This window comes from Schistocerca piceifrons, chromosome 4 (genome assembly GCF_021461385.2).
Source record: "Schistocerca piceifrons isolate TAMUIC-IGC-003096 chromosome 4, iqSchPice1.1, whole genome shotgun sequence".
Taxonomy (NCBI): domain Eukaryota; kingdom Metazoa; phylum Arthropoda; class Insecta; order Orthoptera; family Acrididae; genus Schistocerca; species Schistocerca piceifrons.
In genome coordinates, this window is record NC_060141.1 from 607,480,401 (window position 1) to 607,506,549 (window position 26,149).

A 26,149-nucleotide genomic window follows, 5' to 3' on the forward strand; every position below is an offset into this window, starting at 1 on the left:
TTTACCTCCGGAATATTTTACCCAAGAGGACGCCATCATCATTTAATCATACAGTAAAGCTGCATGTCCTCGGGAAAAATTACGGCTGTAGTTTCCCCTTGCCTTCAGCCGTTCGCAGTACCAGCACAGCAAGGCCGTTTTGGTTCATGTTACAAGGCCAGATCAGTCAATCATCCAGACTGTTGCCCTTGCAACTACTGAAAAGGCTGCTGCCCCTCTTCAGGAACCACGTGTTTGTCTGGCCTCTCAACAGATACCCCTCCGTTGTGGTTGCACCTACGGTACGGCCATCTGTATCGCTGAGGCACGCAAGCCTCCCCACCAACGGCAAGGTCCATGGTTCATTTGCGCAACATTTGTGACGTCATAGCTAGTGACAGCGGAGTAGTCTGGCGCACAATGGAAAGCATATGAATTCTGTATGGCGTGAGTAGGCTGCTTCCCTACAAATGGTTCTGTTTTATCAGCAGGCCGTAGCAATAAATTACTTTCCTTCAGCATTTCTTGTAACATCAGTTCTTAGTTTTTCCGAAGCACGTGGCAATAATTTTCCTTTGGAAAGTACTCTATTATAGTCTAGACTAAAAGCAGAGATGTCTAATATTTTTTCGAAACTTTTACTAACATCTGCAATCATCAATGACAATTCTGCGTAAAACAGTGAGATGACATTGAGGTGCACATTTTCGTGACGGCCACTATGGCATTCATTCTACATAACCAGAAACTATCTCAAATCAGTAACATCACCCAGAATGAATCACCCGTATAGAATCATCATTTCTCCTCCTTTATTCACTGCTGCAAAGTATTATTCTCCTACTGAACTTATACAGGTGTTTAAAGTCTTACAAACAAAAGAAGAACTCCAACGAGAATCGCAGAACCCCCAACTCACATCTGGCCATTTAGTACAACTAAACCATTCTTTATAGCAAAAATACATGAAAATTTTTTAGTCTTAGCTGAAAACAAAAAGAAGCAAGAAAATATTTAGAATACTCACAACACCACTGCAATATTGATATCTGAAAATCTGGTTTCATGAAATCAACATGCCAACGTACAAACACTCGAAAAGAGTGTAAGTAAATTAGACACGTTTCGATCACATCAGAAGCTGTGAAGAGACTGAGCTAAAATTCTTACAGGAGAACGCTTTCAAATTATATACTCCTGGAAATTGAAATAAGAACACCGTGAATTCATTGTCCCAGGAAGGGGAAACTTTATTGACACATTCCTGGGGTCAGATACATCACATTATCACACTAACAGAACCACAGGCACATAGACACAGGCAACAGAGCATGCACTAGTACAGTGTATATCCACCTTTCGCAGCAATGCAGGCTGCAGTTCTCCCATGGAGACGATCGTAGAGATGCTGGATGTAGTCCTGTGGAACGGCTTGCCCTGCCATTTCCACCTGGCGCCTCAGTTGGACCAGCGTTCGTGCTGGACATGCAGACCGCGTGAGACGACGCTTCATCCAGTCCCAAACATGGTCAATGGGGGACAGATCCGGAGATCTTGCTGGCCAGGGTAGTTGACTTACACCTTCTAGAGCACGTTGGGTGGCACGGGATACATGCGGACGTGCATTGTCCTGTTGGAACAGCAAGTTCCCTTGCCGGTCTAGGAATGGTAGAACGATGGGTTCGATGACGGTTTGGATGTACCGTGCACTATTCAGTGTCCCCTCGACGATCACCAGTGGTGTACGGCCAGTGTAGGAGATCGCTCCCCACACCATGATGCCGGGTGTTGGCCCTGCGTGCCTCGGTCGTATGCAGTCCTGATTGTGGCGCTCACCTGCACGGCGCCAAACACGCATACGACCATCATTGGCACCAAGGCAGAAGCGACTCTCATCGCTGAAGACGACACGTCTCCATTCGTCCCTCCATTCACGCCTGTCGCGACACCACTGGAGGCGGGCTGCACAATGTTGGGGCGTGAGCGGAAGACGGCCTAACGGTGTGCGGGACCGTAGCCCAGCTTCATGGAGACGGTTGCGAATGGTCCTCGCCGATACCCCAGGAGCAACAGTGTCCCTAATTTGCTGGGAAGTGGCGGTGCGGTCCCCTACGGCACTGCGTAGGATCCTACGGTCTTGGCGTGCATCCGTGCGTCGCTGCGGTCCGGTCCCAGGTCGACGGGCACGTGCACCTTTCGCCGACCACTGGCGACAACATCGATGTACTGTGGAGACCTCACGCCCCACGTGTTGAGCAATTCGGCGGTACGTCCACCCGGCCTCCCGCATGCCCACTATACGCCCTTGCTCAAAGTCCGTCAACTGCACATACGGTTCACGTCCACGCTGTCGCGGCATGCTACCAGTGTTAAAGACTGCGATGGAGCTCCGTATGCCACGGCAAACTGGCTGACACTGACGGCGGCGGTGCACAAATGCTGCGCAGCTAGCGCCATTCAACGGCCAACACCGCGGTTCCTGGTGTGTCCGCTGTGCCGTGCGTGTGATCATTGCTTGTACAGCCCTCTCGCAGTGTCCGGAGCAAGTATGGTGGGTCTGACACACCGGTGTCAATGTGTTCTTTTTTCCATTTCCAGGAGTGTATTAACTATCGTTAATGCTGATCTACTCAAAAATGAAATTCAAGCATCAGTAATAGTAACTGTAGGAAAATCTCCAATAACCAACTTACATATTGCATAGTTCAAATTTATTGCAAAAGTACCCCAAATTCACACCGTGTTGCTCAGAAATTTATAACCCAAACATCTTTCGGAAGTCTGATAATAAGGCATATCGCACTTCCAACTGAAATCACTACATGTTTTCAGATCCTTGTTTGCATGTAACACAGGCTCGTCCAAACTGTGACGCTGGGGCGCTAGCGCCCGCGATCGCCCGCGTCCAGCGCTCCGGGCGAATTCGTGTGTTGTCGCAGTGTCCGAGCCGTGTCTTTTAGCTGGCTGTCGGACCGCCCGCCATGCCGCTGTAAGCGCACTTCGTACGGAAGACAGACCGCCGCGCCAGCAGCGGACAAATGCGACACAAAGCCGTTAGTCATCAGACGTAAGGCTACAGTAATCGAGATGGGTGGTCAACAGCAGCAGACAAAAAGAAAGACGAGCGGCGCGTCCGCACTATTTAAACCCGAGTGAAAAATTAATTTCCTCTGTACTGCTGTCGAAAATCACGCTAAATGTTTAGTGTGGTGTCACCGCCAGACACCACACTTGCTAGGTGGTAGCCTCTAAATCGGCCGCGGTCCGTTAGTATACGTCGGACTGGCGTGTCGCCACTATCAGTGACTGCAGACCGAGCGCCGCTACACGGCAGGTCTAGTCTAGAGAGACTTCCTAGCATTCGCCCCAGTTGTACAGCCGACTTTGCTAGCGATGGTTCACTATCTACATACGCTCTCATTTGCCGAGGCGACAGTTTAGCATAGCCTTCAGCTACGTCATTTGCTACGACCGAGCAAGGCGCCATATTCTTCAAGAATGTATTCTGAACTGATAATATTGTGAATAATGTACCGTCAAGAGCGACGTTCATCATTAATGTATTAAAGTTAAGTATCAAACTAGCTACGTCCGCTTTCTGAACTCTAATTCCTTGTCGTGTTCCAGACCTCACGTCAGTATAGTTCTTCCCTCCTCACGCCAGCCTGCGTGAGCTAAAACGCGTGCATTTTGGCCTTCTCTAGTAACGCGGTGTTCGCTCTTCTGCCAACCCAACATTTATTATGTCATCGGAACCTCCTGTATTTAAGAAAGTATGCGACTGAACGGCACTGTAATACCTGTCACAAAGATCAGTTCGAAAATTTGTCGCAAGAGGAACGCCAGTCAAAGCTTGAAGAACTGAAAGAAAATTTCAACCAGCAAGTGTTTCCCATCGAAAGAGTCTTTATTATTTATAAAGATTATAAATAAAACTATATTTTATAACCTCATATGTCCCTTAGCAATGTGCCAGTTATAGAATATGAGATTATCAGCAAGAAGGAACATTTCTTTTCGGTTAATTTTTAATTTGGGTTGCATGAAATCGCGTCGCACAGACATAAGGAAAAGTTTCAGGTGCGTTTTTTTTTTTTTTTTGTTGCCACGTTCTGAAAAGCCGTCACAAACGTTCTCTCGGGCAGCAATGTGTCATTAAGAGTCATTCTTGGTTTCTGTTTATTTGTGTTTTTATGGATGGGAGCACATATGTTGTAGTTTGATCTACGTTTTCAATTGATTAAAACACAAATATTCCAATACGGCGTCTTGAAGAATTACTTTGTGGTCCTAAGTGGGTGGTGAAGTTGGCTTTTATGAGTGACCTTACTGGCATTTAAATACTTTGAACATTTCACTATAAGGCGAAAATCACTCTGTTGCTAATTTAGTGCAGACGATTTAGCATTTCAAATAAACTTACTTTGTGGGAAAAGCAGTTGCGGGAGAAGAATTGTGGACACTCTCCTGCACTAGACAGCGTTAAACAAGATATGGATTTCTAAGATTATGTTCAAATCATTTGCGAATTACAAGAACAGTTTCAGAACAGATTTTTGGAGATAAGTGAGCTTCAACCGGCCTTAGGTATATTTGTTAGCCCGTTTTCCCTTCGGACAGAGGACGTCTCACAAGTGCTTCAACTACAGCTAATTGACCTGCAGTGCGATATCCACCTGAAGGACCGCTTTCTTATGTGTAAAATTTTGGATGACTTTTACAGCTGTCTTCCACGAGAGAAGCACGCGGCCAAAGGTCTCTCCATGTTTGGTTTCACGTATATTTGTGAGCGCTTTTTCTCTCTTTTAAAGGTTGCTAAAACTAAGAACCGTTCATTACTTGGCGACAAAAATTTGACTAATTCTTTGAGGTTAGCAGTCTCACGGAATATTTTACCATACCTAGACAAAATAGTTTCCACGAAAAAGAAAAACATATAAAATGTTAATTGTCTTCAACAATGTTGACTGCAAGAACTAAAGAGCTTTATAACCTTAATTCGATTTTTTATTAAGATTTCAAACTTGGTCAGCTAAAATTATTACGTACAAAACAGCAAACTAAGGATCCGATTTCTAAACTCTGAAAAGGGAAACACAAAGCTGTAGCACGAAGTAAAACAAATAATAGTTGTTTATAACTGCTAACCGTAAGAATGAGACTCTATATACCTTACGTAAAATTATTTCTAAAATAGAATATTTATGACTCTGGTTCACTTAAGAAACTGGTATATTTTTCAGACGAGGCCTACTGTACATATGACTAGTGTTCATGTGCAGTACTAATAGAATCAACCTGTGGGTCAGAAAATTACTAAGTTGTTCTTCGATTCTTGTTTTGGATGTTATTTTCTAAAGCTTTGCGTAGTACTTCTGCCACACGAACACTAGATGCTACCTAAAGAGTAAATAGTTAACTTGTTTTACCGCTCATCGACCTCTTTTGCAGAGGTGCGCATCCTCTGTTATTTTGTTTACGTTATATCTGATCGCGGGACAGTCCAGGAAGAAATGCATCAGAAATCCTAAATTAGGTGGCAGCTTACCAGAGAAAGTAATTGCGCTTGCAGCCAGCAAAACCCCAATAGAATACACAGATTATGTTGCACTATACAATCTGCAGATGCATTTCGATCAGATAACATGATGGTCAAAGAAATAATCACTGATCCTGAAATACCTCGATAGAGTACTCTAATAAAAAAAATCCAGCATAGGCATGAGCATTCAAATACAGAGATATGAAACAGGCAGAATACGGCGCTGCGGTTGGCAACGCCTATATAAAACAACACGTATGTGGCGCATTTGTCACATAGGTTACTGCTGTTATAATGGCAGGTTATCAAGTTTAAGTGAGGTTAAAGTGAGTTTGAACGTGATGTGACGGTCGGCACACGAGCGATGGGACATAGCATCTCCAAGGTAGCAATGAAGTGTGCATTTTCCCATACGACCATGTCACGAATGTACTGGGAATACCAGCAATCCGGTAAAATATCAGATCTCCGACATCGCTGCGGCCGGAAAAAGATCCTGCAAGAATGGGACCGACGATGACTGAAGATAATCGTTCAATGAGACGGATGTTCAACCTTTCCGTAGATTGCTGCAAATTTCAATGGTGTGCCATCATAAATATGCGAACCATTCAACGAAACGTCACTGGTATACGCTTTCGGAGCTTAAGGCCCAGTCGTGTACCCTTTATGACTACACGACACAAAGCTTTACTCCTCGCCTGAGGCAGTCAACGCCGACACTGGACTGTTGATGACTGGAAACATGTCTCGTTTCAAACTATATCGAGCGGATGGACGCGCAAGTGTACGGAGACAACCTCATGAATCCACGGACCCCGCATGTCAGCAGGGGACTTTTCAAGCTGGTGGAGACTCTGTAATGGTGTGGCGCATGTGCAGTTTGAGTGATACGAAACCCCTGATACGTGTAGACACGACTTTGACAGGTGACACGTACATAAGCAACTTGTCTTATCACCTGCATCCACTTATGTCCATTGTTCATTCCAACGGACTTCGGTAATTCCAGCAGAACAATGCGAAACCCCACACGGCCAGAATTGCTACAGAGTGGCTCCAGGAACACTTTTCTGAGCTTAAACACTTCCGCTGGCCACCAGACTCCCGAGACATGAACATTATTCAGAATGTCTGGGATGCCTTGTAACGTGCTGTTTAGAAGAGATCTCCACCCCCTCGTACTCTTACAGATTTATGGACAGCCCTGCAGGATTAATGGTGTCAGTTCCCTCCAGCACCACTTCAGACATTAGTCGAGTCCATGCCACGTCGTGTTGCGGCTCTTCTGCGGGCCCAAGAGTGTCCTAGACGATATTAGGAAGATGTATCAGTTTCTTTGGCTCTTCAGTGAATATATAAATGTGTATTAAAATGTTCTGCGAACGGAAAGAAATACAGACTGCAGTTAGCTGTACACTGTGTCCATCAGAACATTTACTAGCAGTATATTGAGATGTAATATTCCACTGGACAGGATAAATAATAAATTACTACAATTACAGTCAGTTACCTGTCAAAATCTTTTAAAGAATAGATACTGGCAGGTGGTCGCCAGATGTGAGTGTCCAGCACTTCAGTGAATTACGATTAATTGTAAGTACGTGTCCTGAAACATGCACTGAATAAAATGCTCTCACCTAGACCAAGTTTGAACCTATGAATTGATATGATAATGTACCTGGCTACATCTTCTTAAGCAATAGAATCAGATAGGAACAAGAATAGCTTACTTAGTGCAGCGTAATAACGGACATAAATTGACACTTTACTTACAAGGGAACCTCCCCATCGCACCCCCCTCAGATTTAGTTATAATTTGGCACAGTGGATAGGCCTTGAAAAACTGAACACAGATCAATCGAGAAAACAGGAAGAAGTTGTGTGGAACTATGAAAAAATAAGCAAAATATACAAACTGAGTAGTCCATGCGCAACATAGGCAACATCGAGGACCGTCTGAGCGTAGGAGCGCAGTGGTCCCGTGGTTAGAGTGAGCAGCTGCGCAACGAGGGGTCCTTGGTTCAAGTCTTCCCTCGAGCGAAAATCTTAATTTTTTTATTTTCGTGAAGTTATGATCTGTCCGTTCGTTCACTGACGTCTCTGTTCACTGTAATAAGTTTAGTGTCTGTGTTTTGCGACCGCACCGCAAAACCGTGCGATTAGTAGACGAAAGGACGTGCTTCTCCAATGGGAACCGAAAACATTTGATCGCAAGGTCATAGGTCAACCGATTCCTCCACAGGAAAACACGTCTGATATATTCTATACGACACTGGTGACGGCATGTGCATCACATGACAGGAATACGTTGTCGACGCACCTAGCTTGCACACTTGGCGAATGGGTAAAAAAATTCTTCTACCTTGCCTGATTTAGATTTTCTTGTGTATGTGATAATCACTCCCAAAAAGTGATGAAAACATAAGAGTTGGTCAGATAATAATTGTCTGAAAATAAAAAATTTAATTTTTCACTCGAGGGAAGACTTGAACCAATGACCTATCGCTCCGCAGCTGCTCACGCTAACCACGGGACCACGGCATTCCTGAGCTCAAACTGTCGTTGAAGTTGCCTATCTTGCCATGGACTACTCAGTATGTATATTTTACTAATTTTTTCATAGTTCCACACAACTTCTTCCTATTTTCTCGATTGATCTGAGTTCAGTTTTTCAAGGCCTATCCACTGTGCCAACTTATAACTAAATCTGAGGGGGGTGCGATGGGGAGGTTCCCTTGTTAGATATGTGGCCGAAACCGTTGTGGTTCAAATGGCTCTGAGCACTATGGGACTTAACATCTGGGGTCATCAGTCCCCTAGAACTTAGAATTACTTAAACCTAACTAACCTAAGGACATCAAACACATGCATGCCCGGGGCAGGATTCGAACCCGCGACTGTAGCAGTCGCGCTGTTCCGGACTGAAGCTCCTAGAACCGCTCGGCCACCGCGGGCGAACCCGATGTGATAAGTTCATGGCCTGGAATTAATACCGTGTATGTAATCCATCTTGTAGTCAAATTGTTACGTGCAGTGTAGATGCTGGACCTAGTCAGTTTCTCTAGCTTTTCTATTTAGAAACCAGTAATTGAAATACACAAAGCATCTGCGTTATATGTGAAGTGACGAACTGTCTGCTTTCTCTGCAACTCAAACTGGGCTGTAAAAGCATGCAATGAAATAGATGAAACCTATTGTGAACTGCAACTTTAAGAAACGTATAGCTTGATGTTAATAATGGTTAAGAAAAACAGTTATCTTTGTTGAAAGGTTACAACACTATGCAAGATAGCCTGATGCAAATTACAGAGTACACATTAAACAGAGAAGATATTACAATTTTAAGGGAGTTGCAGGGAATCAATAATAAACCTCAGTTTTTGATTAAGGAAATACTTATACCATCACATATAAGAAGTCACTATCTGTGGAATTTTCAATTAAAAAGAATACCACATGCATAAGAAATGAATGAAGCACCGCAACCGTCGTCTCACCATACGAGAGGCATTCAAATGAAAACAGGATACCCAACACAACGGGACCAGGGAATGGTTCCATTTAAAAGTAAGCAACATACGTGCGAAGAAATTTATCGCCCTGGGAGATGAGACGATCGCTTCTTGCTTCATAGAACGCATCCGGTCACTGACGGCCCCACAACCGTCCCCCCTCTTGCACACTTTACAGTTCGTCGTTCGGCTGAAACCGACGTCTACGCATGTCTTTCTTCTGCTCGCCAAAGACCTGAAAATCGCACTATAAAAGATCCAGGTTGTGCGGAAGATGTTGAAGTACATCCCGACTCAATTTCTGAGGTATGGTCTTCGTACGATTGACAATGTGGGGGCGGACGTTATTATTCAACAGGAGGAGTCCATCCGACAGCATTTCTGGGCGACTCGACTTATTTCTGCACATTGTTTGTGGTTTCACGATCGAGGAACTCGACGAGCAGAGGGGTCCTTGCAGTCGGAGGAGGTCATCATGACCTGACCAGAACTTTAGTGAACAGCTTTGGATTTGTTTGGTGGGGGGACATGTTTCATGTTCCCACTGTTGGCTTTGCCGTTTGCGCTCGGGCTGTTGGAATGCCGTCGGACGCAACCATCCTGTTGCCAGTTGGTCAAAAGCTACACTTGAGTGATTCGGTTGGGAAACGTTTAACATCCTCCACACAGGCTGCATCTTTCACCGCGTGATATTCACATCTTTTCCGACCTGAAGAAAGACATGCGGGGGCTTCGATTTCAGTCGGGCGAGGAAGTGGAAGAGTGGACGGGTCAAGACAGCTTCAGACTGCATTTTATTAAACAGAAAGTGACCTCCTCTTCCCCCAGTGGTATAAATGTCTTAAAGGATGTGATCATTACCTTTGAATGGAACCATTCGATGATCCCGTGTTGATGAGTGTTTAGTTTTCTTTTGACTTTCCCTTACAGATAAGTGTTTGCTAATATTTTGAAAATTCTGGAAATACCACAGCAAGCCTTGCAATTTGAACCCGAAAACAGGCAAGCATTTGTAGCTAGAAATCTGCGAATGGACAACAGAAGCGTACTTAAACTTACTCAACTACAACAGCGGCTCAGTACACCAACCCATGTCGACCATCAGACCATCTAGAACCCTCTTCGTGCGTTCGAACCAAATGTATCCCAGTAATCTATGTCGTGCACTTGCTCTCGATTGTCCTGCTGTAGCTCGCCTTACACTTGAGGACTCTCTCTTGTCAACACATTAGCAAATGGTCTCCTTGCAAAGAAATGTATGAAAATGAAGTGTTATTTAAATCAGTTACATAATATCTCAGAATTTAAGAGTGTGTATTTGCAGAACGTGTATTCCCAAGTTCTCAACTCAACTTAAAGGCGTACGAACATAATTTATTAAAGTATCAAGGTTTTACAAATTGTGAGCTAAATCTCTAAAATACGAGTAAAAGTCTCTTTGAACTGACTTTAAACTTGTAAAGAAACGTAAAAGTTTATAAAACATGTTGGAAACAAAGCAGTTGAAATACTACAAGCTCCTACCAGTTATGAGTCTAAAATTCGGAAAACACCAACTGCACCAGCCCCAACCTCTAAGATCGATTAAAAACTGCAGGGCACGAGGGCACTGCCGCACGCGCTTATTTAATCTCGCCCCCGCGTCAAACTGCAACGTAACCGCCTTATTTAATCACTATAAATTTCGTTAATATACAATGCTGGTTTCCAAATGTCGAATTTCAATAACCTCATCCTTAGTTACAAAGTAACCTTTAAAATGGCTTAATAATCGTATAGTTGTGAAATCTGACCGTAAAATATTCATAGCTGAGTAATTGAGAAATGTTGACTGAAAAATCTTAAGCTTATTTGAGATGGAAGTATGGGAAGTAGATGTTACCCAATGTGAAATCCAGAACAACCGCTCGATCAAACATTAAGACCAGGTGAGAAAAATCTGTTCACAATAAAATTTACTTAGGCTGTCTGACTCTGTGACAAAATGACTGTGTGTTAAATGTTGGGTCTGAATGTTAAGAATCTTTGCTAGTTTAAAAAACAATTGCTGTACAAGAACAATTATGGTAATTTCACGACAAATGATCACTGAATAAAACGCATCTGACCTTATCTGATAAATCTGTCTGAAATCAGAGTGTAGCACTTTCGTAAAATATTTCGGTCGCATTATACCTCTAAACTCACAGTGACATTATTCTCGTAAATGGACTCAAACAATCACTGTTCCTGACTCTGAATATGTACTCCAATAATAATGAAATTTATGGCTTACCCGTACGCAATGGATCACTTGTCCGCTCTGCAACCTTGTTTCTTTTTTTTAGAAACATATGGATTTGACTGTCAAAATTAACTTTCACTCATGTACTCGAGACGTGCAATGCGAGACGGGATTTCATCAGTACTCAAAAATGTTATTCAGCACACAACTTGCGATGGGCAATGTGCTTGTGTGCAGTCAAATAATACCATGAATGCAAATCAAAAATCGCCTACTACTCTCACCGACAAAGAAATAATTGAATCGTCACAAACTTTTAATTCAGCTTCATTAAGTTATGGCAGCAATAGAACCCTCCACACTTCCCTTTCATGAACTAGTTCGAAAAATGCATCTTTAGCATATATCCCTGCTGTGAAAGACAGAACAATATAACTTAATTACAAAAACCTTACAGAAAATCTACACTGTAAGCACTATCATAACGATTAGCACGCTAAGTAATTACAAATGTAACAAAGCACATTACCTTTAAATGTGATATTTCCTCATTCATACTATATTATAATGTTTCCGCTTAATATCTCTCTTTAAATATCATATTACAAAACATTGCTTCAGATAACACATCCTCCAGTCGGGGTGGACCAACTTCCGTCCATTTCAAACTATGTACATCATCTTTTCTCATCTGTCCCACGTCCGTTTATGACTCGTCGTCGCATTCCTTCCTTTGTCATAGTCGTGTAGGTTTTCATGAAAACTGCTTCATCGGACTCTTCAACGTATTCGATTTTTGTGTGACGTCTTCGTTGCTCGAACTTTGGGAAGTCCAGTTGGTAAAAAGTTAGTTACAGTCACTGCACTGTTTCCATCAGAGATCTTGCTATGAGGCTGTGACAGTTCATTATTTTTATTTCTTTTGCATAAGGATTTCATTTTTCTACTGATATTTCCTTCATTTGCCTGTCAGTCTGAGAGTGCTGCCTGTTGTATTGCTGCTCTTCAGCCGAGAGTGATTACATATTGTGCAAACAGAGTTTCTTGAGAAAAATTAAACATAAAATATGTAAACGTCTTCAGATTATTAAGTCAGGCGGCTGGAAAGTAAAATATTATTCTCTTTAAAATAATCAGTGGGCCGTAGGAAGTATAAAACATTGCGTAGACTGTACAATGGAAGAGTTGGAGAGGGGAAACCCAAACGAAGCAGTGGGAGCGAGGAAAAAGGGGAGGGGGATGAGGATGAGTCCTGGCATGGAGAAGAAGAAATGTGTTTTGGTATGGATAAACGAACTGGCAGTGCTCTGGGAGGATGTCACTGTCACGCAGGACAAGGCGTTTAAAGTTTCCCTGGGATGTGATGTGGGCCGTGTGTGGGTGTAACGTTAGCGAGATGGGTTGGCTCGTTAGACTAAGAGGATTGTATCAAGGATCAAACGATAGTGGTTGCTCTGAAGTTCGCCGGATGTGTAAGAAAGCCCAAGATGATCAGTACGCATGAGGGTGGGAAATCAATATGTTTGAAAGCTTACCGTCGGCTTCAAAATTGTTACTAAATGTTCAATCAAAATTTTGAAACAATTTTAATCCTAATTTAAAACTAATTTTCATGAATTATAACAGAATCTGAGCGGAAATTCTAAGTGCTTTCGGAACTACAATGAGGATTTCATTTAAAATTTCCTGAGAGAAAAAGTTAGGTAAGTTTTTGCCAGGGTTAATGCTGTTAAATGAGCTTCATATTGTAAGCGAAACCCTTGGAAGGCAACGTGCTTGCCATCTGTATCTTCTGGAAAACAACAATTAGGGCAAGAATTTTCAAATGCTTAACAAACAATGACCAACTTTGTTGAAGAGACCGATCAGATGACGACATTGCTCAGACTTGCATGTGCCAGATGACTGCAACACTTAGATTTACCTTATACCTCTAAACTCTACGAAGGGCAATAGAAGAGGTAGAGAAAGTGCATTTTTTGGTGAAACAGTTAAAAGGGATCATCTATCACGACGTAACAGAGCACTGGTACGGATACATGAAGCCATGTGGTTGTAAGTTCAGACAAAGTAAATTTTGTAATGCAGTTGAAAAGACAAACGCAAAGTGTTCTAGAAAGCTTCTGAAATCTTCCAAAAGATGCAGAAGGTCAGTCATGTTTATGAAAAGTGTTAACGCAACTGGACATAACCACCTAGGTAGACTCATGTTTCCGAAATAATCACAAAGGAATGTTCGTGTCCGTAACAGTCTGGATAAATTCGCGGCTCGAGATTTATTCTGTACCAACACGAATCGGCAAGAATACAATCTGCAAGAAACGAAAGTGATACCACCTTGAAATGCACAGACTAAATCCAAAAGCATGTAACAACCTCACTCAAGTGTATTACACAGCGTGTTGAAACCAGAGACGTGGATCATCCGTCAGAAAATTGGTACCAGTGTATCCGCACCTCACGAAACCCGGACCCAGAGTGACTTTCCATGCGACCATGTTACCTCAAAACCTAAAATTTCGTAACCAGCAGCTGACTGGCTTCCGCAGTCCAAAATTCTTGAGGCCCGTGAAATGTTCCATGCACAGCTACACAGGTATAAAAGGCACACAGCCAGGCAGTCCAAGTCAGAAAACAGTTATACAGTGGCATGGAAGGTCACAAAATAATAGGGTGCGGAGAACATGAGGTCCATGAAAGGAGATTGCGCGAATAACCAACGTCTTTGAATCTTACACAGGATCGTAATGAGGGTTGCAAACGGATTTGGGTGTGGGTGTTTTCTTCTTTATTATTTCATTCCGTGGCCCGAGAGCAGCGAAGGAAGGTTGATAGTGGAACAGCCCTTCAGCCAAAAGAATTTAAAACGAACAAAGATGGTAGAAAAATTTTGAAAAGATGAACTGTACACAGGGGTTTTAAAATATATAAAAGGACGTTCTTCATTGGTGATACTTAAAAAAAAACATATATTGAAAAACAAAGAGCTGCGAGAAAGTTAAGGATGGTATTCTACTATAGTTCCCTAGCACTTGTTGGGAAGGACCGGCATTTAGGAGGACTAGTGAGGCCAGGGACATAGAATTGGTGGTTAGCAATGGTTAAGGTATTGGGTTGTGGTGGTAGGTGTAATAACGGAGAATAGTTAGCAGGAAACCGTGGGATTAAGAATACAGGTAGCTAGGGTGCAATGGCGAGGGGTGGGTGGGGGAGGGGGGGGGGGGGTGGCGGCCGGCCACAGTCAAGACGAGGAAAGAAAATGGAGGCATGAGGAGGGAGGAAGAAGATTGCTGAAGTCTACATCTGCATCTACATCCATACTCCGCAAGCAACCTGAAGGTGTGTGGCGGAGGGTACCTTGAGTACCTCTATCGGTTCTCCCTATTACAGTCTCGTATTGTTCGTGGAAATATAGAGTGTCGGTATTCCTCTGTATGGGCTTTAATCTCTCTGATTTTATCCCCATGGTTTCTTCGCGAAATATACGTAGGAGGGAGCAATATACTGCTTGACTCCTCGGTGAAGGTATGTTCTCGAAACTTCAACAAAAGCTCATACCGAGCTACTGAGCGTCTGTCTTTCAGAGTCTTCCACTGGAGTTTATCTATCATCTTCGTAACGATTTCGCGATTTCTAAATGATCCTGTAACGAAGCGCGCTGCTCTCCGTTGGATCTTCTCTATATCTTCTATCAACCCTATCTGGTACGGATCCCACACCGGTGAGCAGTATTCAAGCAGTGGGAGAACAAGTTTACTGTAACCCTGCAACCTACTTCCTTTATTTTCGGACTGCATTTCCTTAGGATTCTTCCAATGAACCTCAGTCTGGCATCTGCTTTACCGACGATCAACTTTATATGATCATTCCATTTTAAATCACTCCTAATGCGTAGTCCCACATAATTTATGGAATTAACTGCTTCCAGTTGCTGACCTGCTGTATTGTAGCTAAATGATAAGGGATCTTTCTTTCTATGTATTCGCAACACATTACACTTGTCTACATTGAGATTCAATTGCCATTCCCTGCACCATGTGTCAATTCGCTGCAGATCCTCCTGCATTTCAGTACAATTTTCCATCGTTACAACCTCTCGATATACCACAGCATCATTCGCAAAAAGCCTCAGTGAACTTCCGATGTCATCCACAAGATCATTTATGTATATTGTGAATAGCAACGGTCCTACGACACTCCCCTGCGGCACACCTGAAATTACTCTTACTTCGGAAGACTTCTCTCCATTGAGAATGACATGCTGCGTTCTGTTATGTAGGAACTCTTCAATCCAATCACACAATTGGTCTGATAGTCCATATACTCTTATTTTTTCATTAAACGACTGTGGGGAACTGTATCGAACGCCTTGCGGAAGTCAAGATACACTGCATCTACCTGGGAACCCGTGTCTATGGCCCTCTGAGTCTCGTGGACGAATAGCGCGAGCTGGGCTTCACACGATCGTCTTTTTCGAAACCCATACTCATTCCTACAGAGTAGATTTCTAGTCTCCAGAAAAGTCATTATACTCGAACATAATACGTGTTCCAAAATTCTACAAGTGATCGACGTTTGAGATAGAGGTCTATAGTTCTGCCCATCTGTTCGACGTCCCTTTTTTAAAAACGGGGATGAGCTGTGCCCTTTTCCAATCTTTTGGATCGCCATGCTCTTCTAGAGGCCTACAGTACACCGATGCAAGAAGGGGGGCAAGTTCTTTCTCGTACTCTGTGTAAAATCGAACTGGTGTCCCATCAGGTCCAGGGGCCTTTCCTCTTTTGAGCGATTTTCATTGTTTTTCAATCCCTCTGTCGTCTATAACGATATTTACGATTTTGTCATCTTTGCGACAATCTAGAGAAGGAACTACAGTGCAGTCTTCCCCTGTGAAACAGCTTTGGAAAAAGACACTGAGTATTTCGGCCTTTAGTCTGTCATCCTCAGTTTCAGTACGATTTTGGTCACAGAGCGTCTTGACATTTTGTTTTAATCCACCTAACGCTTTGACATAAGACCAGAATTTCTTAGGATTTTCTGCCAAGTCAGTAGACAGAACTTTACTTTCGAATTCATTGAACGCCTCTCGCATTGATCTCCTCACACTACGTTTTGCTTCGTGTAATTTTTGTTTATCTGCAAGGTTTTGACTATGTTTATGTTTTCTGTGTATTTCCCTTTGCTTCCGTAGCAATTTTCTAACTCGGTTGTTGTACCACGATGGCTCTTTTCCATCTCTTACGATCTTGTTTGGCACATACTCTTCTAATGCTTACTGCATTTTATTTTTGAACTTAGTCCACTGATCCTCAACACTATCTGTACTTGAGATAAAACTTTTGTGTTGAGCTGTCAAGTACTCTGAAATCTGCTTTTTGTCACTTTTACTAAACAGAAAAATCTTCCTACCTTTTTTAACATTTCTATTTACATCTGAAATCATCGATGCTGTAACCGGAAAGGGATAGAAAAGTGGGTTAAATCTCTAGGACGGATAGGTTTCAGAGCAAATTTAGTGGCCAGAGAGTGGGACTCTGTTGCAATTACTTACCTATAAAACACTTATAAGCGCATTGCTCACATATGCCTGCGAAACTTCGACCCCCAACAGCAAAAGACGGTGAAATGCTGGATGCATTCGAAGAATAACCTTCAAAGAGTCATCGGGCCAATTTGCGAAAGAGGAATATGGTGGAAAAGGTGCAGTCTTGAGTTGAATGTCATTCCTAAAAACCCACCTATCAGAAGAATAGTGAACTGTAACAGGACACGCTATAAGAACACACAATCCTCACTGCAAATCGGTATGTGGCGGTTGACGCGAGAGCGAATTTGTACGACGCACTGTAAACCTTACAAAACACTTGCCAGAAATATCACGGCTTCGTCCGGATTCAGTGGGCTGCAAACTCAACCTCGACACACACTTCACTTGATGCTATCGACGCCTGACAATCAATTTTGCCTGTCATCGGCCCGTCTGAGGACGCCTTACAAGCTCTAGCAACGGACGGAGACACGTGGCGGAAAATTGTTGAAGAGTCCAAGGTTCACAGTGAACTGCAGAGCAACAAAAAAGGAGGATGATGTGGGAAGGGTGGAGAGGGTGTGTTGTGTCATGTAAACGGCAACACAGTAGGCTTGGTAATTAGGGGGAAAACAGTGGGGTTGTTGGAGTAGAGTTTACAAGAAGTAGTGCATAAACGAAGGTGATCAGTGTGTGTGAGAAGGTGGGGAAAAGAAATACGCTGGTAAAGGATTTTTGTAGAGGGGGAGGGGGGATATGAAAGATAGGATGAGATTTTTTTCTTAGGGTACTTAAAGTACTTGCTGTTCCTTCTCGAATATAAACTGTTTGGGAGAGACACTGAGCAGTTGTCTCAGGTTTTTTGCAGATGACACTGTCGTCTGTCGTCTAATAAAGTCGTCAAATGATCAAAACACATTGCAAAATGATTTAGAAAAGATATCTGTATGGTGCGAAAATTGGCAATCGACCCTAAATAGCGAAAAGTGTTAGGTCATCCACATGAATGCTGGAAGGAATCCTTTAAATTTCGGTTACACGGTAAATCAGTCAAATCTGAAGGCTGTAAATTCAATTAAATCTAGGAATTATAGTTACGAACAATTTAAATTGGAAGGAACGCACAGAATATGTTATGAGGAGAAATAACCAAAGACTGCCTTTTATTGGCAGGACACTTAGAAAATGTAACAGATCTACTAAAGAGATTGCCTACACTACGCTTGTCCGTCCTCTTTTAGAATATTGTTGCGTGGTGTGGGATCCTTACAAGACAGGATTAACGGAGTAGAAAAAGTTCAAAGAAGGGCAGCACCTTTGTACTGTCGTGAAATGGGGAGAGCGTGTCACTGAAATGGTACAGAATTTGGGGTGGACACTATTAAATCACAGGCGTGTTTCGCTGCGGCGGAATCTTCTCAGAATATTACAATCGCAACTTTCTCCTCCGATTGCGAAATTATCTTGTTGACTCCGACCTACATAAGGAGAAACGATCACCGTAATAAAATAAGAGTAATCAGAGCTAGCACGGAAATATTTAGGTGTTTGTTTTCTCCGCGCACTATACGAGATTGGAATGATAGAGAACTGTGCAAGTGGTTCGATGAACTCTCTGCCAGGCACTAAGTTTTATTCTCAGAGTATCCATATGAACGTAGATATACAGGGTAGCGCACGGAATGTGTTACCAATTGTTTCTTTCACAATTCACGACGCACATTAGATATCCCGCTGGGATCTCTACAAAAGTACCAGCAGAGCTTCGAAAAACAAATGAGTTACGAAATGACGTGTAATTCACGATACTGCCGACTAGTAAGCAGCAATGGCTGACAATGGAAGACTGATGACACAGCAACGATCGGCAGTTGTGTTACTTTCTCATGAAACGAAAAGCCTTGTTGTGACTCAGAGGCGTTTTCGACAACCGTTTAACACACGATGGGTCCCTTGCAAGAAGACCATCCACAGGTTGTACGATAAATTTGTACAGGAAGGAACAGTATTGGAAGTGAAGCGACCTCGGCCCAAGCCTGTTTGTTCGCCGGAGAATATTGAAGTGGTACGAGTTGCTGCACAGAGAAGTCCCGGGAAATCGTGTTGAAAGGCCGCAGTGCAACTGGGAATATCCAGACGCTCCGTTCAACGCATTCTTAATAGTGACCTCCATATGTACCCATACAAAATGGCCTGTGCACAGAAGCTCATTGAAGAACACAAGCAGCAGAGACTACTGTTTGCCCAGTGGGCGGAGGATAGGGAAGAAACTTTCAAGAACGTTTGGTTTTCAGGCGAGGCGCATTTTCACTTAGACGGTGTGGTTAACAAACAAAATGTACGCTTTTAGGCCACTGAAAATCCACAAGTGCTTGATGAACGACAACATTATGCTCCGAGGATTACAGCGTGGGCAGCAATTTCAAGTCACGGACTTACTGAACCCATTTTCTTTGAAGACACTGTGAACAGCGAGCGTTATTTGAGCATGCTTCGCAACAGCTTCATTCCACAGCTTCTTGCTACTGCCTTGCCCTTCAACACGCATTGGTTCATGCAAGATGGAGCAAGGCCACATACTGCAAACACTGTGTTCGAGTTTTTACACGAGCATATCGACATGCGGGTCATTTCACTCAGGTTCCCAGGTCGCTTCAATGACCGACAAAATTGGCCCCCCAATAGTCCAGACCTCAATCCATGTGACTCTTTTCTTTGGTGGCACCTAAAGGAAAAAAAATTCCCGAAACGTCCACGTTATTTAAGGAGCTCAGAAGACTTATTCTTGAAGCTGGAAATGAAATTACGGAAGACATGAGCGGTAGGGTAATCACTAACTTCAGTTTGAAGGAAGTTAGGAAACGAGATGGTTGCCATATTGAGCATGTGCTGAGTTAGAACAAATCTCCATGGACGGCTCTTCATTGTAGTATATGTTCCTTTCAGATTGTATTGTCAACAAAGTTTATATTCAAAAACAAAATGGTAACACATTCCGTACGCCACCCTGTAGATGTAAATGAATGAGTTCTATGTGCTGATGATGTGTTCTATATCTCTGAGTGGGAAATGTTCTCCTGCCGCAGATGCCGCCTGGAAGAAAGTGTCGTCATACCGAGCGTTCTTCCTGGAGCAGGACAATTACGTCACCGACGAGAGCCGCCGGCCACCGGGCAGCAGGAACATGAGCGACCTCTACGGCGTCGAGGGATCCTTCCGGAAGCTCGCCATCGACTAACCTAACGGGTCCGTCCACCGCCTCGAGGCCAGGCGGCGCTGCGTCAGCCGCTGAGCGCCGGACTACAACGGGGTCACGGCCGCCGGCAGTGCCTATGCACCTACCAGCCAGCCGTACACAATTATTCTGCCAAGTGTTGCATCCCGTATATTTTGTGAACTGTTCAAGATATCGAAACGATGTTTCGTCAAGTAGCAGGCGAGAGAGGCATGTTGTTTTATCGATCGAGGTACTGAGACAAGAACGACGGCTTTTTAGACGGCAATCGAGAGCTTTTGAAAAGACAACTATGGTAATGCAGTGCATGTAAGCCTTCTATAAACATTTATCCATAAATGAAAATACTGATTTTCCTACCTTTTCTTCTAGAAACGCTTCTTTCTAGGGTAAAGTGTAATTTAGATACCGTGTTCAACTGCTGAGCAATACCGGCTATTGGTTGGTATTGTGTTGCGCATATCGACAGTCTAGTGAAACAAAACTTACTGAAATACTGAATTTTAAATATGGAAAACTAATCTACCTAAAGGCCAAAAGTAACTATTTGTTTACTCAGTGAAAACTGTTAAGCTGAAACTCAACACTGAAGTACACTATGAAAGTTGTTGACAGGAAGTGCAATTTCTGAATTGAATGACCACAAAAATAAAATGCTGCCCTGCTCAGAAGAAAATTAATTGTTTCAGATTTGCTACACTGATCACCGTAAATTAATCTGATTGATTAGCACACCACATGATAATTCTGAGTGAGAGCTCTTTCCTCCTAAGAGCTAAAATTGTGATTTGCCCTAACTAAAAGCAACTTGCTTTATGCTCAGCATGTTTTTTTGTGTCCGGTGTCCTGACGCTGTCGAAAGCAAATTCAAATCATTAAATTCAGCAGCTAAAGAAAAAATAAACTGTTCAATACTCGTGAGAGACAATCTGTGACTGCGTGTGGCATAAGGTACGGTGCACACTCGACAAAACATTCAAAACATTGCTAGGAATGATCTAGAAGGGTTTTATTTTAAAGAAAGTACTTCTTGAAAAAATAAACTGATTATTCTCAAAAAAGACATAAAAAGACCTTGACAATTACAGGCATTCCAACAGATTGTGTTATTTGTGACAATGAAAACGGAGAGATTAAATTAACACAAACTATAAACGTTTTTAGTTATCTGAGGGACAAAGATTTCCTATAGTTAATAGTTCCAATAAACAGATATTTCATCTCGTGCATGCACTGGTCACCTTGAAAAGCTTTTCCAAAAAAAAAAAAAAAAAATAATAATCCATCAATAGAATCAATAATGCATGTTTACAAACAAGTTCTCATCTCCATAATAAAGTACTCCAGATAACTTTATCGTTTTCACAAATACCAAGTCTCCTTCTCTAAAAACTCAACTTCTCGCCTACTATGCCTCGAAGAAGAACGGCGCATCGCTGCGCAACTCACTGGCGAACAAGCGAACCACACACAAACTTAAAAACAGCGTCAACGAGCCTACTCATTACTCGTGCAGCGCACTCATTCACCTTCCTCCCACCCAGCACAGTAATGGTGAATTATTGACACTATCAGGACACATATGGAAACCTTAGAAGCTCGTTAATGCTGGTCAATAAACTTTTCGCTAAGGAATCAGAGATATGCGCTTAAGTTGAAGGTTACTGGAATCTGCTCTCACGATCTTCCCATGCCACGCTCAGCTGTTGACTGAACCCTTTAGTTTTTCCTTCTTTACAAATAAAATGTTCACGCAATCATTAGCATACACACACACTAGAAATAATTTTCCAAATACTCTTCTGATAAGCAAGAAGAGAGCAGATAATTTCAGATAATTCTTCCAATCCCTATGTGGCATACAGCAAACCAGTGCTTAACAGTATTGGTTAAAAACAGTCTTGGTTGCAATTTTTTTTTTTCAACGACGCGTTTCGCCTTCTTCTTCTTCTTCAGGTTATCTACATTGAAAACAGGGATTAAATACATCTATTTAAGAATGGCGATCGCGTTGTACATACTTGGATAACCTATAAGCATGTATAAATAGATCAAATATTGAGAGAGCAAATACCTTAATTTGGTATTTCTTAGAAGAATCCTTTAGTCAGTGTAGCCAAAGGGCATCGTCGAATATATCAGGCCATCATCGCCTTCGTTAAACTCAGTAAAAACTAGAAATAAAAAATAGTAAAATCATTACCTTTTCTAGATAGGCGCCAGAGGCACCAAGCATTATGCTTACCACCTGAGCCCCTATCTCACTCTGTTGCTAGCTCCTGTGAACGGGAACGCGTTATGCAGATCTTGGTGCCTCTCGCGTCCATCTAGAAAAGGTAATGATTTTACTATTTTATATTTCTTGATTTTACTGAGTTTAACGAAGGCGAGCCGAGCGGTCAAAGGCGCTAGAGTCCTGGACTGCGCGGCTGGTCCCGGCGGAGGTTCGAGTCCTCTCTCGGGCATGGGTGTCTGTGTTTGTCCTTAGGATAATTTAGGTTAAGCAGTGTGTAAGCTTAGGTACTGATGACCTTAGAAGTTAAGTCCCGTAATATTTCACACACATTTGAACATTTTTAACGAAGGCGATGTTGGCCTGATATATTCGACGATGCCCTTTAGCTACCCTGACTAAAGAATTCTTCTATGAAATACCAAATTAAGGTACTTACTCTTTCAATATTTGATCTGTTTATACATGCTTATTGAAGTGTTGGCAGAAGAGCCAACATTGTGTTGCTAGAGGAGGCCGAAATGCACGCGTTTAATTACACGCTGACTGGCGTGGGGTCTGGAACAGTTAAGGGAATTAATAGTAGCAAATAAAGTACGTAGTTGATATAATACTTAACTTTAATCCACAATTGTAGAACATCTCTCGTTACGGTACATGCTTCACAATTTTAATTATCAAATGCTATGGCGCCTTGCTAGGTCGTAGCAAATGACGTAGCTGAAGGCTATGCTAACTATCGTCTCGGCAAATGAGAGCGTAGTTGTCAGTGATCCATCTCTGGCTGAGTCGGCTGTACAACTGGGGCGAGTGCTAGTAAGTCTCTCTAGACCTGCCGTGTGGTGGCGCTCGGTCAGCAATCACTGACAGTGGCGACACGCGGGTCCGGCGTATACTAACGGACCGCGGCCGATTTAAAGGCTACCACCTAGGAAGTGTGGTGTCTGGCTGTGACACGACACTTATAGGGTATCCAAGTCTGCAGAACGCGATCGCGATTCTTAAATAGATGTATTTGTTCTCTGTTTTCTATGCAGATAACCCGAAGGTGCCTAAATAAGGCGAAAGGCGTGGTTGAAAAATAAAAAAAGTAAAATTGCAACCAAGACTGTTTTTAACCAATACAATAATTTCAGGTAACGTTACATACCGGGTGCCTCACTTGTGGTTGGTCAGGCGCATTTTCTCTGGTGTTTCACCATATATTGGCAGTTAGGTGCTTGCAGTGTATATCTGGAATGAGCCCAAACAAATACTGCTCATTAAGTCTCTCAGCCGACGCCCAATTTAGACGGAAAGCGTCGTTGTGTTTCCCGTTACATTAAAAATGATTTTTAAATCTTGATTTTACGTGCCCATTCGACACATCGGTCGTAGATTACCTTAGAGTGATACTCGTTTCATCGACATATAGTAAAAGTAAAAATAAAACACGTGAAACAACCCTGAACTCCAGCAGGGACGGCGCAGCGCTAGTTCATGGCGGTATCGGTCATCGTGGGTCAAGGCGGGGTGCTAATGGAGTGTAGGTTAGTCACCGTGTTTTACTGTCCCTGTTAATACATGCCGATAAAGCGAGTATAACACTGGGTTGATCTGGGACCAGTCTATCGAACGGGCACACGTAAAATTACGATTTAAAAATCATATTCCTTGTGACAGAAAACCGACCGACGCTTTCCGTCGGCGCTGGCGTCGCATGAAATGACGAGCACTATTTGTTTGGAGCGAATCCAGCACCACTTCGAAAAAACGAAACTGCAAATCTCTGCCGAAATACGAGAGAGAACGCGCCTGACGACCTTTAGGCGAGACACCCTGTATACACTGTACAAAGTAAGGCAAAGCAGAAATAATTTTTATAATACAATGAAAGGCCAGTCCTCTTGCTTCTTGTAATGATGGTGCCTGGCTTGAGTGCCGCACTTGGCGGGATTCACACTGTGATAGGCAATTGTGACTGCTTTGCCTATCAACATTATCATTTCGTTATCTTCCTCTACATCTGTACCCATACTCCTCAAACGACTGTGAAATGTATGGCAGAGGCAACTTTCTCTTTTACTAGCTATTACATCTTCTTCGCGTTCTTCTCATGTACAGGTATGAGGTAGAACGAATAATTGCTGAAACGCCTTCGTGCGCGCTGTAATTAGTGCAATATCGTCTTCCCGAATGCTAGAAACGGCATGGTAACGCATGCTACTATCCAGGCAGATCTGGTAACATACAGGGCTATTAACTGGAAACTAGCTATATTTCATGTTTCAATAAATGACCACAGACGTGAAATAAAAACTCTTCTGTAAATGATTCTACACCAGTCCTCTTAATAACAAGCAGATAAGTGAATAAAGAGCACAAGGTATAGTGGTTCGTTTTTAATTTCTTAAATTATAATTAATATTGTGACATCTTAGTGTATTCAGCGATCAACCACAACTAGTGCTCACGAAGATGAATTTACGAAAGCCCTGGAAAGCTAAGTGACAAATACTTCCTTAATCGTTCTAACAACATTGCTAATGGTCGATTATATTCCAAAACAGACTAAATTTCATTTGATGTCCTGACACTAACAAAAAATGAAACTTAGTACATGTCAGAACACACTAGATTAAAAAATTTAGTACCATTATCAGTTTTAGTTAAAAGACACGGTAGTGATGATGTACAGATACACACTAACTGTAAACGATTTATTCATGACATAGTATAATCGAGAATTGTTAAGAACATATAACGATGTCAGTTATAGGAATACTAAATATAACACAGGATATAAATGATGACAGATTACGAATTGAGGACCGCAGCCTCTCAGTTCTCCTGTCAGAATAGGGACAGATAATATGATTTGTGAGGAACACCAAAAGAGTTGAGTAACGCACACACCCATCATAATACCAGCGCCCGCCAACTGTTTCTGGAGTAGGAGAGTAGATTAACGAAAATAATTATGATGTAGATTTTGCAGCACAAAACCAGTGCCAAAGGTTTTCGGAAACGATGATTGTTGTGTATTAACAGAAGATATGTAAAGCAGTTTACAGTACATAGCTTTTTTTCTTAAATTCATCGTCATTTTTTAGTTTGAGTGACTTGTTTATTAAATATTTCTCGTAAATTTCCATTTTTACATCGAAGGCGCATATGTTTTAGCACAAATGATGAAGCCAAATTTTGTCGGCGTGATTCGGTCATCTCTGAAAATCATCTGAAATAGTTTTTTGTTAAGAAGAAACTACTGCGATTGCGGCGTTGTCGTTGACATCATTCATGTGGAAGAATATTGACGGCGCAGTGTAGAATCATTTACAGAAGAGTTTTTATTTCACGCCTGTGGTCATTTATTGAAACATGAAATATAGTTAGTTTCCAGTTAATAGCCCTATATGTTACCAGATCTGCCTGGATAGTAGCATGCGTTACCATGCCGTTTCTAGCATTCGGGAAGGCGCACCAGCCCCGAATGGAGTCCGCCTGGTATGTTAGACGAGGGCCGTTGTGGCGACAAACCAGGATGTGGCTTCTAGCCAGTTAGCCGTATCCGAATAGATGAATAGTGGGGCGGTGACCACTTTTCGCCTCGGTTTCATGATCTGCAGACATTTAGAAAACGTTATCACACTGTTAAAAGGGTTAACGTAAGACGTAGAGACGTGGAGTAGACAAATTCCGTCCCGAATGGGAGGAAAGAGGGGGCAAACAAGAGTGATTACAGGAAGGGCACCCCGGCACCCTCTACCACCAAAATTGTGAAAGGCTGGGAAGGAAATAAAGAGGAAAGGAAGAAAGATAGGGTTCAACGTTCCGTCGACACCGAGGTCATTACTGACGGAGCACAAGCTCGCAATGTGTCAAGGATGGCGAAGAAAACTGGCTGTACCCATT

The 26,149-nt window shown here is 42.6% G+C and overlaps 1 protein-coding gene across 1 annotated transcript in view; it reads left to right on the top strand.

Annotated features, from left to right (window-relative positions):
- Positions 1-20,377, top strand: part of LOC124795236 (alpha-tocopherol transfer protein-like) — a 147,253-nt gene extending 126,876 nt beyond the window's left edge. Inside the window, exon 7 of the mRNA XM_047259163.1 lies at positions 19,874-20,377. Coding sequence (XP_047115119.1) covers positions 19,874-20,025 — 152 coding nt within the window. The 3' untranslated portion in view covers positions 20,026-20,377. The remainder of the gene's footprint in view (positions 1-19,873) is intronic.
- Positions 20,378-26,149: the final 5,772 nt, after the last annotated feature.